A 16960-nucleotide genomic window follows, 5' to 3' on the forward strand; every position below is an offset into this window, starting at 1 on the left:
GGCGCTCCCGGTGCCAGCGGACTCGCGGTGCTTGGCCTTATGTTGGGCCCCCGTCGCCGGGGCGCCCTCAAAGGTCTTAGAAGACCGCTCGGATTTCCTCTTCTTCTCGCCAGACGGGCTCTTACCCTCCAGCCAGTTGGCGAGACGTTGATGACGGTCCTTCATGGTCCGTTCCGACATGTTGCCGCAAAACGCACAGTCTTTCTCCACGTGCGTTTTGTCCTCATGAAGGCAGTAAAGGCAGAAAGAGTGTTCGTTCTCCTTAAAGACGTTCTGCAGCTGGCATCCAGGGCAGACCCTGAACAGCTTTCCGGGCGTCGAGCTTCCCTTCTCCTGGGCCATCTCCGAGACCGGGCCTGAGAAGCTTCTGGAGTCCTCCGAAGTGTAGCTCGACGAAATCTTCACCCTTGAGGGGCACAGACGAATCCGACACGGGTCCCCGTTGATCGGATGTAGGATCGGTGGAGCTTGAGTCTCTTTTGACCGAAAGAATCGAAGTTTTGTGAAAAAGCGCGAAAAAATAGCACTAACGCTCGAGAGCAATAGCACGAGGATCCCAAACATGAACGTGCGGTAAAAATCTGAAGATGGCTGCCGGAGGCGGTGCTTAGGTAGAGGGCAGTCATTGGCTGTGGTCAGTATGACGCAGAGACCAGTGATTGGTTATTACTACGAAAGACAGATCAGAAACGAAACTGATACTGGTTTTTTCTTTACCGAGGATTCCCAGCCTGACGACGGGGAATATTCATGAGCATGTGAATCCATGCCAGACCCCATGCTGGAGAAGATCCCTTCCCCAGGATTCAAAGTCAACTCCAGAATATTCAGCAAAAGAAAAGAAAGGTTTTGAACCAGCTCTTGAAAGTTCAAAGTCAATGAAAATGTTAATCAAACAGAATCCAATGGTAATAACTATTTGTTTCTTTATGGAAAGATCCCCTTCCAACTTCTAGAAAATTCAATGGCACCAATTTTAATTCTAGTTACGATATATGTTTCTCTTCCTTCGGATCACAGTTCAAAAGAAGGTGTAATATTTCCCCAATGTCAATAATACACAATTCTTTAGGAGTTCTTCAGTTATAACTCTACTTTTGGTATATTTGTCAGGATTATTTCTCTGTGCTGCTGCTTCTATTTTCTACAACCACACTTCTGTTGTTGGTACTATGAAAACAGTCATCTTTTTCCCATAGTACATTACTGCTTCAAACCACTTCAATGTGACATCCTCTGACACCTTAATATACCACCACAGTTTAAGTACCACTACTACTGCTCAGTACTTTGGCATGGTTAGTCAGGCTCTGGCAAGACACTTCAACCCCTTCAGGTAGGCAAGGTACTCTTCCTTTAAATTATTTTCTAAAAAGAGGCAGCATAGTTGCCTCTTCCGTCTGTCTGACTGCCTTAAGAAAAACCTGCTTCTACCCACAAAACTCACTTAGTTCTGGATTCAGCAGTCTTTAGCACCACAGGTTGTTATTTTACTGCAGAGTATTATTCACAAGTATTTGTTTCCCCCTCCCCATCTTTACGCCCACCTTTCTACCATTGATCAGCCCAAGTAATTACCCAGAAGCTTATGTGACACTCTCTCAGCTTCAGGCAACAGTGGTGTACTTGTTGCTTAGGCCACTTGACTTTTAACAACATGACCGTATAATTAGAAAGCTCTATTCACTCTTGGCAGGACTGGTTTCACTATGAAAAGGGGTTGCCTCTTGGATTGGTTAATGCTTGTTTTTCTCTTCACTACTTTAGACTTTGAAATAGAACAAATGTCACTTCTGGATACAGTATAGGATTCAGTCTTTCAAGTGAAAACACAATAAGGCACACGTGACCTCTCCTTAAGTCAGATTTTAAGGTTTAATGTTGATTAAAGAATTGTATTCCCATGTAACGGTAAAGGATGAGATTCTGACTTCCTTTGGGAATTACAATTAGGCACACGCGACCTGCTTTTGATGTGGTTTTCACTATTCGGTACTTATTACTCGTATATACACACAGTTAGGTATTCGGTAATGGTTTCGGGAGCCTTTCCTCTTTATAATTAGGGACACGCGACCACCCCGTTAGGTAATAACAGTCTTTAAATGCTTCAACAATGGTTTTCAAGGATGTTACTTCTCACACAAGTGCTGATCTTCAATGTCATACGCGCATGTTATGATTCCATTGTTAATAAGAGTTCTGATAGAACAAACAGCTTTCGTCACAGTGAGTAATACGTGAGTCACTTAGGCGCTGTCTACAGTTACCGACAAGGCTCGCACAGTGTCTTTGAGCACTGTGCTTCACTCAACTGTTTCATTGATAGTGGTTTTACGGGTTGCACTGCTTTCCCAACTTCTTTTACCACTTCTACTGCTTCTGGCTCGCTGGGGGACCCGTACCCTTCTCAAGCAAAGTGTCTTCACTCCGGCCACTTGATTTGGGAGTTGCCTTTTCTCCTAAGACCCTCGGCTTGCCTTCTGCTTCTGCTTCTGGCCTTAGTCTCCTGCACGTTCAAAGCTCTTTAATCATGGCAATCAGGCTCACATGGGAAAACTCGGCCTTGTGCTCATCTTCCTCCGTGTAGCCTCTGCAATTCAGGTTTTGGGAGAACAGGACTCTCACAAAACTTGCAGGTGAAATCTGTTGTATCCACGTTCAGGCGTCCCTTCTGTACTCCAACTTCGTCATGATTTGCCAGCCTTGCGCTTCTCCTCTACTACTACTTCTAAAGCCAGCCTTCACGTTCTCGTTCCAGGTCCTTCTACTTCTCTCCTGATGAGGCCTTTTAAACTTTACAGGTTCAATGGCTCTATTCAGGTGTGGGCTATTATGCTTAATTGCCTGTCTACTGCAATGGCTACTAGGCTGAATAGCCTGACTGCTACGTCTGCATGCCTTTTCAGCCCTCTTCTTCGTCTCAGTACCTCTAGGATTCCGAGAGTTGTAGTTTCTTTGTAGAGAGTTCGATTTTTCCAATTTTAAAGTATTTGCAAGGTTAGATTTAATTGCCTTAAGTCCTTAATCAGAGGGACTATGAGAATAAGTATTCATAGAGGAAGATGGTTTAGTGTTGACAACATTTCCATAATATTTCACCTTGTACCTTTGAATTTGAGGGTGGTATTTAGTTTGGGATACCAAAAAAGATCTTTCCTAAGATATAGCATGTTCAAATTTAATAACCTTGGGGTTCGCAACCTTAGATCTAATATAAGTTTGAGAGACATTAAAATGACAATACACCATAACCTCTTTAGGTACAGTGGTAAGAATCTTCCTGTCAGAGGAAAAATACACTGACTCATCCCACAGAATCTCCTCATCACCCAGGGAACCGGTTCCTCCCAGGTGATCCTCCCGCAATAGGCCACCCCCAGGGTTGGGATTAGGAAGCATCTGCCTTCCTCTGGCAACCTGGGAGGAGACTTTAGGCAGAGTTTCAGTGAGTGATCGGTAGGATTCTTCACAATGTCCTCAGATGCCCGCTTCTCTTTCGTTGGGGTCCCAGGCCCTTCTTTGCTGGTTAGTGGACTTATCCCTGCCATTGGTATGAGGAAGATTCCCTCGGATGCACTATTCACTTTTGTTGGGGTCCCAGACCCTTTAAGCACTTGCCCTGGCCTCTTAACCCCCCCGCCCCCAGTGATCCCCATTACCTTCGGGGAATTGCTTGCACGACACCGGTCTCTCCGAGGACTGACGTCGGTCTCTGTCCTGCTTCCTGCAGACGTCGCCTCTTCTTTGCTCCTCCAGCGACTCCACGCATTGAGGCTTCTTGCAGTCTATACATCATTTGATTACTGCATGGTCCACCTTCTCCTGGAGGTTGTGCCACTGCCTCGCCTATTTGCAGCTGACCTCGGTCCTGCTGACACAGGACCCGTTACAGACTCTCTCAGCTTCCCGCCGGCGTTCTCTCTAGAACCCTTCCCTCAGGTCCCCCATGTACTTCAAATCTCTCATGGTTCTCTGACCAGGGAGGAAGGCAAAGTGCTCAAGTCCTTCTTTGCTTTCCTTCTAATGGGGCTTGCTCCACCCCAGCGTAACATCAATACCTGTTGTCAATGGCTTATTGGTGCTCCTCAAACCTCCTGTGGGCCACCTCATCTCAGTACCAGAAAAGTCAGTAATACTTATGCTTTCTATGTTCTTCTTCATCTTAGTACTTTCTACTTAGTTATATTCCTGGTCTCACACAAATACATTGGTTTACAGTCAATATAGTGGTTGGCAATTGAGGAGGGGCTGTGTTACCACACCAATGGCAGCTAGCATTCACATTGCATTTAAGGGTTCTCTTAATGTAGCTCTGCCCACGTGGATCCAAAATCAAAAAGTTCCACGCGTTTCTAGCAGTTGCAATAGTAAACGAAGCCCTCTAGAATAATTCACTGGAAAGGAGTAACATATCATCCGAGTTTTTCACTTATTATTCACAATTCAGTTTTTAAAGCAATTTAAAATGTGGCTGCGATATGCTCTGGGCCGGGCGGGGGGCAGAGTACCCTAGAGGCACTAGTGGGAGAACACTTACAGAAGTAAGATAAAAGTAACCTGGAATTGGTTTGGCATAAAGCAAGTTTCTAGCTTATTTTTTCCAAGGCATTTTGACTTCACATTGTCAGCCGCCAGACATGACAAATCATGCAGTATTTGCCTGAAAATGCCAAATTTAAATAAAAAAGGTCACTGGATTACGGTTTTCTGACTTTTTCCTAGGAATCACAGAAGCTAAAATAGAGGCCACCCCCATTGAGACTTAATACAGTTACTCACAGCTGCTTATTCTGGGGTGTAAAAGGGAGTAGGTGTGACGAGTGAACACGTTCCACAGGATGGACTCGTGAACTCTCGAGAATCATGTCCGAGCTTGAAAATGGTTACCGATCAATTAAAAATCACTGAACGAATAAATAGGACAGGATCAGCGTTTTCACAATTTCACGGGTGTTTAGCAATAAGCCGACGTACTATGAAACAGTGTCCCGATTCTTAATTGTGATGCGAGGCAGAAACAAGTCAGGATGGCTCCTTCAGAAATACATTACAGTCGCTTCTTCATCAAGACACCCGTGACCTCTAGTGGTGAAGTTACTGTTATGAAAGCGACGGTGGCACCAGGATAATCCAACAAGGGAATGGATGAAACGAGTCTGCAGCGGCACCCTGTCCGCCTGCAAACACGGGACTTGCTTCATTTCACTGGTTGTAAAAATGTGACATTATCTATTCCGATATTCACAATGGAGAGACTGAGACACGGGTGGAGTGGTAATCAAAAGTGGCCCTGGAAACGTTTTTCAAATACTACTGGTGCAAGCGTACGTAATAAGCAAGCCCAACACCTCAAAGTAGGGTTGGGTGGTGGGCAAGCACACGTGTCCACCTACATAGAAATCAAAATGTAGTTAAACATAACAAAAACCTGATATAAAACGTTTGTTATTAAGAGTGACGAAAAACATACAGGAAGTGTTATAACAAATTATTTGATTCAAATGAATGTGAGGCATTAGGAGAGATGGAAGGAAAGGGGTGGGATGACTGCGAGAGAGAGGGCTTGAGATGCAGCAAACCTGAGTACCCCTACAAAAGAGGCCCATAATGTGGAGCCCCACAGGGAACATCCCAGAATCTCCCCGTAGGTCGGTCCTCCACTGCTGACAAACACTGTTCGTTGGTTTCATATTAAAGCAAGATTAAGAGGGGCTTGAGAAGGACTCGGTAAATTCGCTAAGCATATTTCGTCAATCTCTGCTTTCTTACCTGCCAATGCGAATGAAGAGTTGTGGGCAGTGTTGGTGCCGGTGACAAACGTAGAGAGAGAACTCGTCCTTAGCAACGGACTCTGGAGAGCTGATCATGGGGCTGAACATGTCTTCCATGCCTGGCGCTGGAAAGAGAAAAAGAGTCGTTGCTGTGCATACAGGGGTTCGATCCACATATGGTGATTAAAAAAAAACAGAGCACTCTTCTCCTTTTCGCATGTAAAGTGCCGCCTCTAGCGTGAACCGTAATAGAAACAGGTGTACACCTACATCTCTACCAGAACACAGAGAAAAAGCTAAAGGATGAGGACCGCACTGTCTACTAAATGACGCTGGTTTCACTAGATTTGGGAACAATGACACTAGATTCAAAATATTTGGGAGGTGAATAATCAACAGCTTTAGAACAAAGGTCTGGATCTGTATGTATGACTAGGCACACTTAACGAGCAATATGATTTTATTCTAAACAGTTTGAGACAGGACACTAACATTTGTAAAATTACCATTACAAAATCTCATCTTCAACGGTTTTCTCCGACCACGTAAACAACTAACTGTGATAAAAGATCTCGTAGTCCATGTCTCACTTTGTAAAATGCAGAATTACGTTGAGCTGCTTGTAGAGATTGCATTAAACTCAGGGACGATTACCAAATACTAAACAAGCAGGCTGTAAATGGGTTCGTTATCATCTTATTGGAAAACCCAGTGCTACAACATTGGGCTAATCCTTGTATTTTACCTTGGTAGATTTCTCTCTAGTTTTTGACAAGGTACACAGAGAAACTCTTTGTGCCAAATTAGACCAGCAGCGTTTGTAGCTTTTGGTGCTACTAATACACATATCATATTCGTCTGAATACAGAGGGTCATTTTTCCAGAGATATTAGAACCCTCTGAGGGCTTAAACCGGAATGTGTGTTGGCTCCATGTCTGTCCAACGTCTGTGTCTCAGATATGAAAGAGGTTGTGGAATCAACTCCATTATTCCCTCCGAAATAAGGCCCAATTTAATTCCATGATTTGCCTATGCGGACAGGATTATTTTTTGTGATCAGGTGACTGTAGGCCTTCGAAGCCTTCTGCATACTTTATTGAAGTAAACGAGGAGATTCTTTTCTGAAGGTAAATATCACAAAGACAAAAGTGACGAGGTTAGCAAATTAAAAATGAAAGGGAAACCTTTACTTGGATGATGGGCGATAGTCCCCTTGAAGATGTGAATGATATACCGAGTGTAGGTTTTTGGGTCACTATTGTTAATAATATGTAAATGCAACTCCCTACGCAAAGGGAAATACAGGCTGTGAAAATACTAAACACGTGAGGGTTTCTGCCATTTTTAATTTTGATATTGTTGCCATGTTGTTTTAGTGTCTGCCATTTTTTTGGGCCTAGTTTCTGCTGCATCCAAGAGAACTTTTCAAGTTGTGGCTGGATAGCAAGGCAGTGCAAATATTAATCATATTAGCTATTGTTTCAGAGATGAAGTTCCTGTTAGCCTTTCTCAAGAAGCTTTCCCGGGGTAATTTGAGGACAAAGAATAATAATGATTTTATGTCTTTAGCATTAGTAAGACAAAAATACAATAGTTACAAAAGACGTGTTCTGGTGGGAACCAGGGCTCGGGTTGAGTGTCACGATCTGAGGTCCACGTGGATTATTATACCTCCGTCCCCAAGTACCAGTCAGAGAAGAGCAATTAACTCGCTGACCGGTTATTGGGGCCACAGGTGGCAGGAACAGAGAACACCGGGTCCCGGATGGCTGTAAGGAAAACACAAGGTTAGCAAGTAGGTGCAGGGTATCCACAAGTAAGCATAAGTAAATAGGCAGAAAAAAACACCTACCCTAGGGATGACCGGTGACAGCTTTGAACCTAACTGTTCCCCCTGAAGATGTGGTGAGTGGGGTTATAGGAACTTCAATGAAGTAGGGTCCAATATGGTTGGGGAGGATCACAAGAGAAGCAATATTCAGTTCCAGATGCAAAGTACCTGAGCCGTAGGGGTAGGGAACAAGGCAGTTCAAGAAACAATCCAGAGGTCTTGAGCAGTTCAGGTGAGGCAGTCAATAAGTAACCAGATCCAAAGGGCAAAAACCAAGGGCAGTCGAAAATAGTACAATCCAGAGGGCTAGTCAATTCCAGTAGGCAATGAGATCCAGGGGACAAATCCATAGAGGCAATTCAGTAGAAGAACGAGGTCCGAAATCCAGAGGGTCAAAAGTCAATAACACAGGAAGCACAAGAATAGCTATGCGCCGTAGGACAGCAGAGAAGCACTGAATGAGAGGGCTGGAGCTCTTATGCCGTTCATCAGGGTCACGTGACCGCATTTCGTGTAGTTTCTTGGTCACGTGACCGCTATCCGGTTCACGTGACCTTCTCCCACGAAGCACCGTGCCCAATGGGCACCCGCGATGAACAACGGCACTTCCGTGTGCCTGTAGGCGCCAAGGCAAGCCCCAACGCGATCGGGGGAGCAAGCGCCAGGGACGTCATGGTGTGCGGCATGCACCCGGAGGCCGGACAGATGCAAGAGCAGAGGAGGTCTGTGGTCAGCGCTGCCGCTGACATGAGTGCGAGGAATGCATGACAGAGGAATGCATGACAGAGTTCCCCCCCAAGGCCACACGTCCCTGTGGGCTGAGAGTATTGTCTTTATGAAAACGAGAAACCAGCAATGGGGCATGAACCTGACTAGCGGGTTCCCAGGACCTTTCCTCTGGACTGTAACCCAACCAATCTACTAAGTAGTAGAAGCGTCCCCTAATGATTCGAGACCCAAGGATACCACTGACCTCGTATTTTTCGGAGGCACCCTTCATCACAGGTGAAGGAGGCAAAACAATACGCATCGTATCTGGACATGGTTTGAGGAGAGATGTGTGAAATACTGGGTGAATACGCCAGGAGGCAGGCAGTGAGACCCAATAGGCCACAGGGTTGACGACTCTAGTCACCCGGTATGGACCGACAAAACAAGGTAAGAATTTTCGGCAGCCCGGTATTGGGAGGTGTCTAGTGGAGAGCCATACTTTTGTCCCCTACAGCATAGATGGGAGCTGCTGTACGTTTTTTTATCGGCCGCCCTGCACATTAAGCCCTGTGATTCTCGAAGGTGTAGTAAGGTTTGAGTGTGTATGTCCCTTAAATTCCTTATGCAAGAGGAGACAGAGGTTGGTAGCGTGGGAGTCAATTCTGGGAAGGGTAGGATGCAAGGGTGTTGGCCATACAAAGAGTAGAAAGGTGAGCAGCCCGTGGATGAGTGAGGTGTGTTGTTGTAAGCGAACTCGGCTAAGTGGAGAACTTGGTACCAGGATTGCTGATGCTGCAAGGAAAGACAACGCAGATACTGCTCCATGGTCTGGTTGACGCGTTCGGTCTGCCCGTCTCGGGGTGATAAGAGGGCGAGAACCGCGTGTCAACCCCTAACAATTTAGTAAGGGACTGCCAAAACCAGGAAGTGAACTGGGAACCTCGATCACACACCACGATGGAAGGTAACCCAAAGTGACAAAAGACGTGTCGGAAAAACTGGTCGGCTGAGGCAGAAGCAGTGGGTATGCCGGTGCAGGGAAAAAACGAGCCATTTTCGTGAAGGAATCGACTACCACGCAAATAGTATCAAAACCTTTTACTCTGGGCATGTCCGTGATGAAATCCATAGTGACAGTGTGCCAAGGTCTTAATGGGAGTGGTAAGGGTTGCGATAGTCCTGGAGGACGTCCTTTTCTGTTCTTACACTGGGCACACACAGAACAAGAAGCCACGTAAGATACTATGTCTCTGTACATGGAGGGCCACCAGCACCAACGCTGGAGCAGGGCCACAGTACGTTTTTGGCCAGGGTGTCCATTTAATGAGTGCATCATGAGACCATTCCAACGCTAATGTGCGTGTGTCTGGTGTAGGTTAGTAGAGTTTTCCCTGTATGAACGGTAGGCCATCATGCATTTCTATCTCCCACTCTCGTAATTGTTCTGGGTGTACGGTGGCCCATTGGCAGATTAGGGACAGTAAATCCGCTGGAGGTGTGCATAGGCAGACAATATGTTTACTCTCCGAAGTGCCCCTAGGAATACGGGAAAGGGCCTCCACTTTACCATGTGCGGTGCCCGGACGATGTTTTATAACAAAGTCATAAACTGAGAAAAGCAAGTGCCAACTGACCTGCCGGCTGTTGGTGCACTTGAACGTGGTCAGGTCCTGAAGATTGCGGTGGTCTGTGTAAACCGTAGCCTGGTGTTTAGCCCAAGCAATAGATGTCGCCACACCTGAAAGGCGTCTTTTACAGACAGGAGCTCTTTCTCAGTGACTGTGTAGTGGTTTTCGGCTGGGGTGAACATTCGTGAATGAAAGGCGACTGGATGTAACAGACCTGTGGTTGGACATGATTGGGGCAAAACAGCACCTAAGGCATATGATGAGGCATCTGCTTCAAGGACATAGGGGAGCTCCGGATTGGGGTGCTGTAGGATGGGGGCAGTGGTGAACGCCGTTTAGAGAGCTCTGAAAGCGTTCTGATGCAAGGAGGGCCATCTAAATGGGGGACGAGGACTTATGAGCTGAGTCAGTGGTGCAGCAATGGCCGAGAAACCCGCAGTGAAACACCTATAGAAATTGGCGAAACCAAGAAAGGACTGCACCTGTTTCATGGTTTGAGGAATGGGCCAGTCAATAACCGCCCAAACCTTGGTAGTGTTCATAGCTAGGCCTCCGGGGGTGATGCGAAAACCTAAGAAGTCTACTTCATGGACATGGAATAGACACTTTTCAGGCTTGGCATAGAGATGGTGTGAACGTAGTCAGCTTAAGACCTCCCGGACGCGTAAGACGTGTTCCTGTCGAGAGTGTGAAAAAAACAATATGTCGACCAGGTACACCATTACATAGATATCGATAATATCATGGAAGATCTCATTCATGAATCTTTGAAAGGTAGCTGGTGCATTGCAGAGCCCAAAGGGAATAACAGTATACTCATACGCATTTGGTACAAAAAGCCGTCTTCCCTTCATCACCCTTTCGGACGCGTATAAGGTTGTACGCACTGCGTAAAACGAGCTTAGTAAAGATAGAAGCGTGTGACAGGCGGTCCAGTAAAGGTGTGATGAGGGGAATAGGGTATCGGTCCTTGATTGTGATATGGTTGAGGCGCCGATAATCAATGTTTGGGCGGAGATCGCCTTCTTTTTTCGGTACAAAGAAGATTGGGCTAGCAGCGGGGGACTGGGATGGTCTAATGTGACCCAACTGAAGGGAATGGTGTATATACTCCTTCAGGATCAAATCCTCTGATGGAGAGAGACAGTATATGCGTCCACAAGGTACGAAAGCCCCTGGAACCAAATCTATACGGCAGTCGTATGGCCGATGAGGGGGCAGATGTTCAGAAGACTTCTTGTCAAAGACTTCCACAAAGTCTGGTACTCAGAGGGTATTTGGGTTGCAACAAGACTGACTACATGTCCTGGGGTGTCAACCTCCATCTGTTGTGGTTCATGTATGGACAACTGGGCTAACGCCCCGATAGCTTGTGTTGGTGTGGTTAATTGTTCCGGGGTAGTAAGACAATGTTCTTGGCAGAACAGAGATTCAAAGACAACTGAGCCTAGGGACCGATTAATGACAGGGTTATGTGTGCGCAACCAGGGAATGCCGAGGATAAAACTGTATTGAGGGGTGATAATCAAGTCAAAGGTAAGGATTTCTTGGTGTGTGTCCTGTAGTAGGAGGGTTACTGGAACAGTTTCTTGCCTAATAGGGCCTGAAAGCAATGGAGAACTGTCTACAGCTTGTACCGTGTCTGGGTGTTTCTTGTTTTGCAAGGGCAAGTTTAAAGAAGTGGCCAATGAAATATCTACATAGTTACCTGTGGCTCAGGAGTCTATGACCAAGTGTACCTGGTGTTTGATATTATCAGCGGAGAACAAAAGAGCCGGAAGGAACAAAGGCCAGGTGGAATCTGACAAAGAAGGGGGCATGTAGGGTTGTACCGGCAGGCTCGTCCGTGCCCCCTGACCTAGGGACGAGCCTTCGGAAAACCCGTTATTTGTTTGGGCCTCCTGGGACACTCCTTGACAAAGTGACCATTCAAACCGCAGTAGAAGCAAGCGTTAGCCTGTCTACGTCTTTCCCTCTAGGTAGGTGATATGGGACTGCGGATACCCCCAATCTGCATGGGTTTGCTAGGTGGCTCTATAGTGGAAGAGCTCGAAGAAAACAAAGTATTAGCTCTTTTAGACTCTGTCTTTCTTTCAGCTTTCCTGGCATCGACTTGTAATGCCAAGTCCACTAGGTCAGGATATTGGGTAGGCAATGAGGGTACTCCAGCAAGGGCATCTTTCATATGATCACTGAGCCCTCTATAGAAAACAACTACCTTCTTATCTTCTGACCAGGCTGTCTCGACAGATAGTTGGTTAAACCGAGTTATGTACTCAATCAACGTGGTTTTCCCTTGTGTCAGATCAAGGAATTCTAAGTCACGGGTCTGTGCTTTGTGGCGTGTATCAAACACGCTGGTCATCTCCGCCACTAGCCTGTCAAAATCATACAACACAGGGCTATCATTTTCCAACAGTGGGCTAGCCCATGTGGCAGCGATACCGCTTAATTGGGATAAAGTGAAAGCAGCCGTAGTGGTGGAGTCGGGAAAGGCCTGCGGGCGACACAGAAAATGCAATTTGCATTGGTTCAGGAAAGTACGGAATTTCCGGGGATCGCCCTGGAATTTCTCAGGAGCAGCTAACAGGAAGGGAGTGGGTACATAAACCGGGGCCGAAGCTACAGCCCCAGCAGGGGGTTCTGGTTGTAGGGGTGCATCCCCGAATTCCTCATCCGGAGGTAAGGCATGTCTTTCACTTTCTATTGTGTCTAATCACTGATGAATAGCTGTAGTAGCGGCCGTCATATCAGCCCTTAAAACAATGATTACTTGGACAAGGGCAGCCACCGGGTCCCCGGCGGAGGTATCCATAATCCCGTGGAGGAGTGGCTTCTCAGTCTGTCACGATTTGAGGGCCTCATGGATTATTATACCTCCGTCCCCAAGTACCAGTCAGAGAAGAGCAATTAACCTGCTGACCGGTTATTGGGCCACAGGTGGCAGGAACAGAGAACACCGGGTCCCGGATGGCTGTAAGGACAACACAAGGTTAGCAAGTAGATGCAGGGTATCTACAAGTAAGCATAAGTAAATAGGCAGAAAAAAACACCTACCCTAGGGATGACCGGTGACAGCTTGGAACCTAACTGTTCCCCCTGAAGGTGTGGTGAGTGGGGTTATAGGAACCTCAATGAAGTAGGGCCCAATATGGTCGGGTAGTATCACAAGAGAAGCAATACTCAGTTCCAGATGCAAAGTACCTGAGCCAGAGGGGTAGGGAACAAGGCAGTTCAGGAAACAATCCAGAGGTCTTGAGCAGTTCAGGTGAGGCAGTCCATAATTAAACCAGATCCAAAGGGCAAAAACCAAGGGTAGTCCAAAATAGTACAATCCAGAAGTCTAGTAAATTGCTGTAGGCAATGAGATCCAGTGGACAAATCCAAAGAGGCAATCCAGTAGAAGAACGAGGTCTGAAATCGACAGGGTCAAAAGTCAATAACACAGGAAGCACAAGAATAGCTACATGCCGTAGGAACAGCTGAGAACCACTGAATGAGAGGGCTGGAGCTCTCTTATGCCGTTCATCCCGGTCACGTGACCGCCCTCCTGGTCACATGACCGCATTTCGTGTAGTTTCTTGGTCACGTAACTGCTATCCGGTTCACGTGACCTTCTCCCGCGAAGCGCCATGCCCAATGGGCGCCGCAATGAAGACCGGCACTTCAGTGTGCCTGTAGGCGCCAGGGCAAGCCCCAACGCGATCGGGGGAGCAAGCGCCAGGGACACCATGGCACGCGGCATGCACCCGGAGGCCGGGCGGATGCAAGAGCGGAGGAGGTCCGTGGTCTGCGCTGCCGCCGACATGTCGCCAGACCAGGTGAGTGGGAGGGATTCCGTGGTCCGTGTTGCCGCCGACATGAGGAATGCATGACATTGAGGCACTGCCTAAATACTGAATCAGGCTTTGGATCTAATGCCCTTTAGTGAAGTCTTAGGACTGCAGAGTCTGTGGCGGAGTCGCTGGGTAGCACAAATGATGCAAGAAATGACTTTCCAAAAGTGGGTCCTCGGTTACATGTTTTTTCTAGGAGCATCTCTCTTTCACAAGCAAGATGAATGTCCTGCAAACAAACAGTTTCTGTCCTTGGCCTAGCATACAGTAATAGGGACAGCAACATGTACCAGTGTGGTAGCTGCAAAGATATGTTTCACAGAGAGGAAGTTGCAAGGGCTGGGAATGGTTTAGGGTGCCAAGATGTCTGGTGTCATGGGAAGGGATGTTAGTGTATCTAATATAGTTGCCAGAGGTTCTGATTTCACTTTTACTAATTGTCCTATTAGGTCATCTGCAGGGGGATGGATTTGGAATGTTACGTGTAATGCACTAACCAATAGAATAGGGTAATGAATGTCATCCTTTAGGTTTGTAAATAGCAAGAGCCAGTAGGAGAATAGGGTTTTGCATTTACTTATTTTCTGGAACATATTGTAATTTTGTGTTTTTTGTCTATACATACTGTAGCCCAGTGTGGGTAGGTCGATTGTCCTCAGTCTTTTGGCCACTTGAGACTGATTAATCTCCCAGAAGATAACTGCATTCATTAGAGAGCTGTCTTTCTGCAATTTGTGTACCTTGTTATTGTTTCCTGGTGACCTGCCGACGTGATCTCCAGTGCCCCCCTGGAACACCAGGGACGGCCACTGCATGTCCTGGGCTGCAGTGTGTCCTGGGCCGCAGCGCCTGCCTTCAGAGAGCAGTTTGTGTTCACACAAACAGAGTAGGTGAGCAGACGCTGTGTTCTCTAAATGTCTGTCTGATCTCTGGATTGGGGGCACTGCGCCAGGCTGTGCAGGCAGTTAAAGGGAGCACGGCATCATGGGGGCTCAGAGGACACATAGTAAGTGAGTGCACATTTTGTGTAAAACACAGTGTTCTTGACATTTTTCTTTTTGTGTTATTATTGCTTGTGAATTGCTATTGTTTATGAGTTGATAAAAAAACAGTGGAAAGCTCCTGTAGACGAGGAAAGACAACATTGTACAATATTGCATGAGTAGTAAGGAAGTGTTGAGGTGAATCTCCCCTGATGCAGGGAAAGATGTTATCATTAATTGATGAAAAGTGAAGAATTAATGTGTGGAAGCTCCTCTTAAAATGGGGTAAGACAGCGCTGTATATAAAATAATGGTCCTATGAGGAAAGGATAGGTTTCCCTCAGTTCTAGAAGTCAAGGGAGCTTGAGGAGGGTTGAGTACCCTCGCCTTGAGATAAGGAGGCATTGGAAGAATCTACATCATTGTGTAAAGAAATGTGGTTTTATTGCAAGTATTGTTAATAGTTGTGTATATAGGGGTATTCATTGTTAGCATATTGTGCATGTAGAGGTGTGTGTGGGTAGGGAGTTATTGGCAATTAGAAAAGTGAAGGTGTTCTAGGGTTTAGTGTTTTGTGACGGATATGTGAGTAATAGGTTTATTGGTGGATTGTGAGCTTTGGAAATAATTTCTTTTTTTGAGTGAGGTTCGAACCTTGTGTTATTATGGATACTCCATTGGAGCATATGTGTAAAGCACATCCACAATATAAGGAAAAGGTTTCAAAGCACCACAAAGAGTGGGTTCAGGGGACAGTGGGTAAACTGTTTGAACCACGGCCCTAAGAGGGCACACATGATAAAAATGTATTAGAACATAAGCACACATATTTGTTGTCAACATATAAAGGGAAACAGTTGAAAAATAGACAGAGCATACTTGACCTATGGAAAATGTTTATAGAGGAAGAGAATGTCCCAGAGAATAGTAAAGAGGGATCCAGTCAGGTGCATGGTCTGTACTACCCCCTGCAGCCTGCCATAGGATACACTAACCCCCAGTTCTCACCTCCAACCGAAGACACAAGGGGGAACGTTAGGGAAACCCAGAGACCCATTGATTTTATAAATTGAGAATAAGGCTTGCCGACAACTAGAAACAGCACTCCGTGGCTCCTGCCCTGGCTGACTTCTGCAATCACTCCTTCGCCTCTGGAGTCTTCCCATCCCCCCTCAAGCACTCCCTTGTGCACCCCCTTCTTAAGAAACCCTCTTCCGACCCCTCCTGCCCGGCTAACTATCGCCCAATCTCTATCAATCCCTTCCTGGGCAAGCTCCTGGAGAAGCTGGCCATCTCCCAGCTTAATCTCCATGCTGAATCTGTTGGTAGTCTTCACGACAATCAGTCTGGCTTCAGAGCTGCCAGAAGCACGGAAACTGCTCTCCTGAACATCCGTGAGGACCTGCTCTCGAACCTTGACTCTAATATTCCATGTGTTCTCATTTTGCTTGATCTCTCTTCTGCCTTTGATACTGTCAATCATACCATCCTGCTCAACCTTCTCCATGATAACCTGGGTATCACTGGTCAGGCTCTGGCGTGGCTGACCTCTTTCCTCTCCAATCGACCCTCCCAGGTCCAACTAGGGTCCTTCGTCTCCGACATCTTTTTCTATACCTGTGGTGTCCCCCAGGGATCTAACCTCTCTCCCTGGCTGTTCAACCAGTACCTGGCACTCCTTGCCCACCGCATCGCCGCTCTCTGCCCCAACTTTCAGTGCTATGCGGATGACACCGAACTCATTTTCAGGCTACCCTCAGCCTCCTCTTCTCCTTCCCTGATCTCTGACTGTCTTTCTGCTATCCAGGAATGGTGTGCCGCCAATGACCTCTGCCTTAATGCCAGTAAGACTGAGATTCTACTCATCGGCACACCCACTCCCGCCTTCCCTGCAGCTCTCTGGCCGGCCTCTCTTGGCCCTCTTCCAGCAAGGCAAAAAACCTCGGGGTCATTTTCGATTCCAAACTCTCCTTCTCTCCTCACATATCTGACGTCTCTAAGAAGTCACACTACCAGCTACACCTCCTCAGAGGTATCCTTCCTTTCCTCTCCTTCCCCCAGAAGCTCACTGTCTATAGAGCCCTGGTTCTCTCGAAGCTGGACTACTGTAACAGTCTCTATCTAAATCTACCTGCCTCTACTCTCCGCCCTCTACAACTCATCCAGAACAGGACTGCGAGACTTGTCCTTGGCCTC

At 46.8% G+C, this 16960-nt stretch overlaps 1 protein-coding gene across 1 annotated transcript in view; it reads right to left on the bottom strand.

Annotated features, from left to right (window-relative positions):
• CFAP61 (cilia and flagella associated protein 61) overlaps positions 1-16960 on the bottom strand; it is a 2971729-nt gene that overhangs the window by 2634117 nt on the left and 320652 nt on the right. Inside the window, exon 6 of the mRNA XM_069608074.1 lies at positions 5773-5899. Coding sequence (XP_069464175.1) covers positions 5773-5899 — 127 coding nt within the window. The remainder of the gene's footprint in view (positions 1-5772; positions 5900-16960) is intronic.

Source organism: Ambystoma mexicanum, chromosome 4q, assembly GCF_040938575.1.
Source record: "Ambystoma mexicanum isolate Mex_15411 chromosome 4q, UKY_AmexF1_1, whole genome shotgun sequence".
NCBI lineage: Eukaryota > Metazoa > Chordata > Amphibia > Caudata > Ambystomatidae > Ambystoma > Ambystoma mexicanum.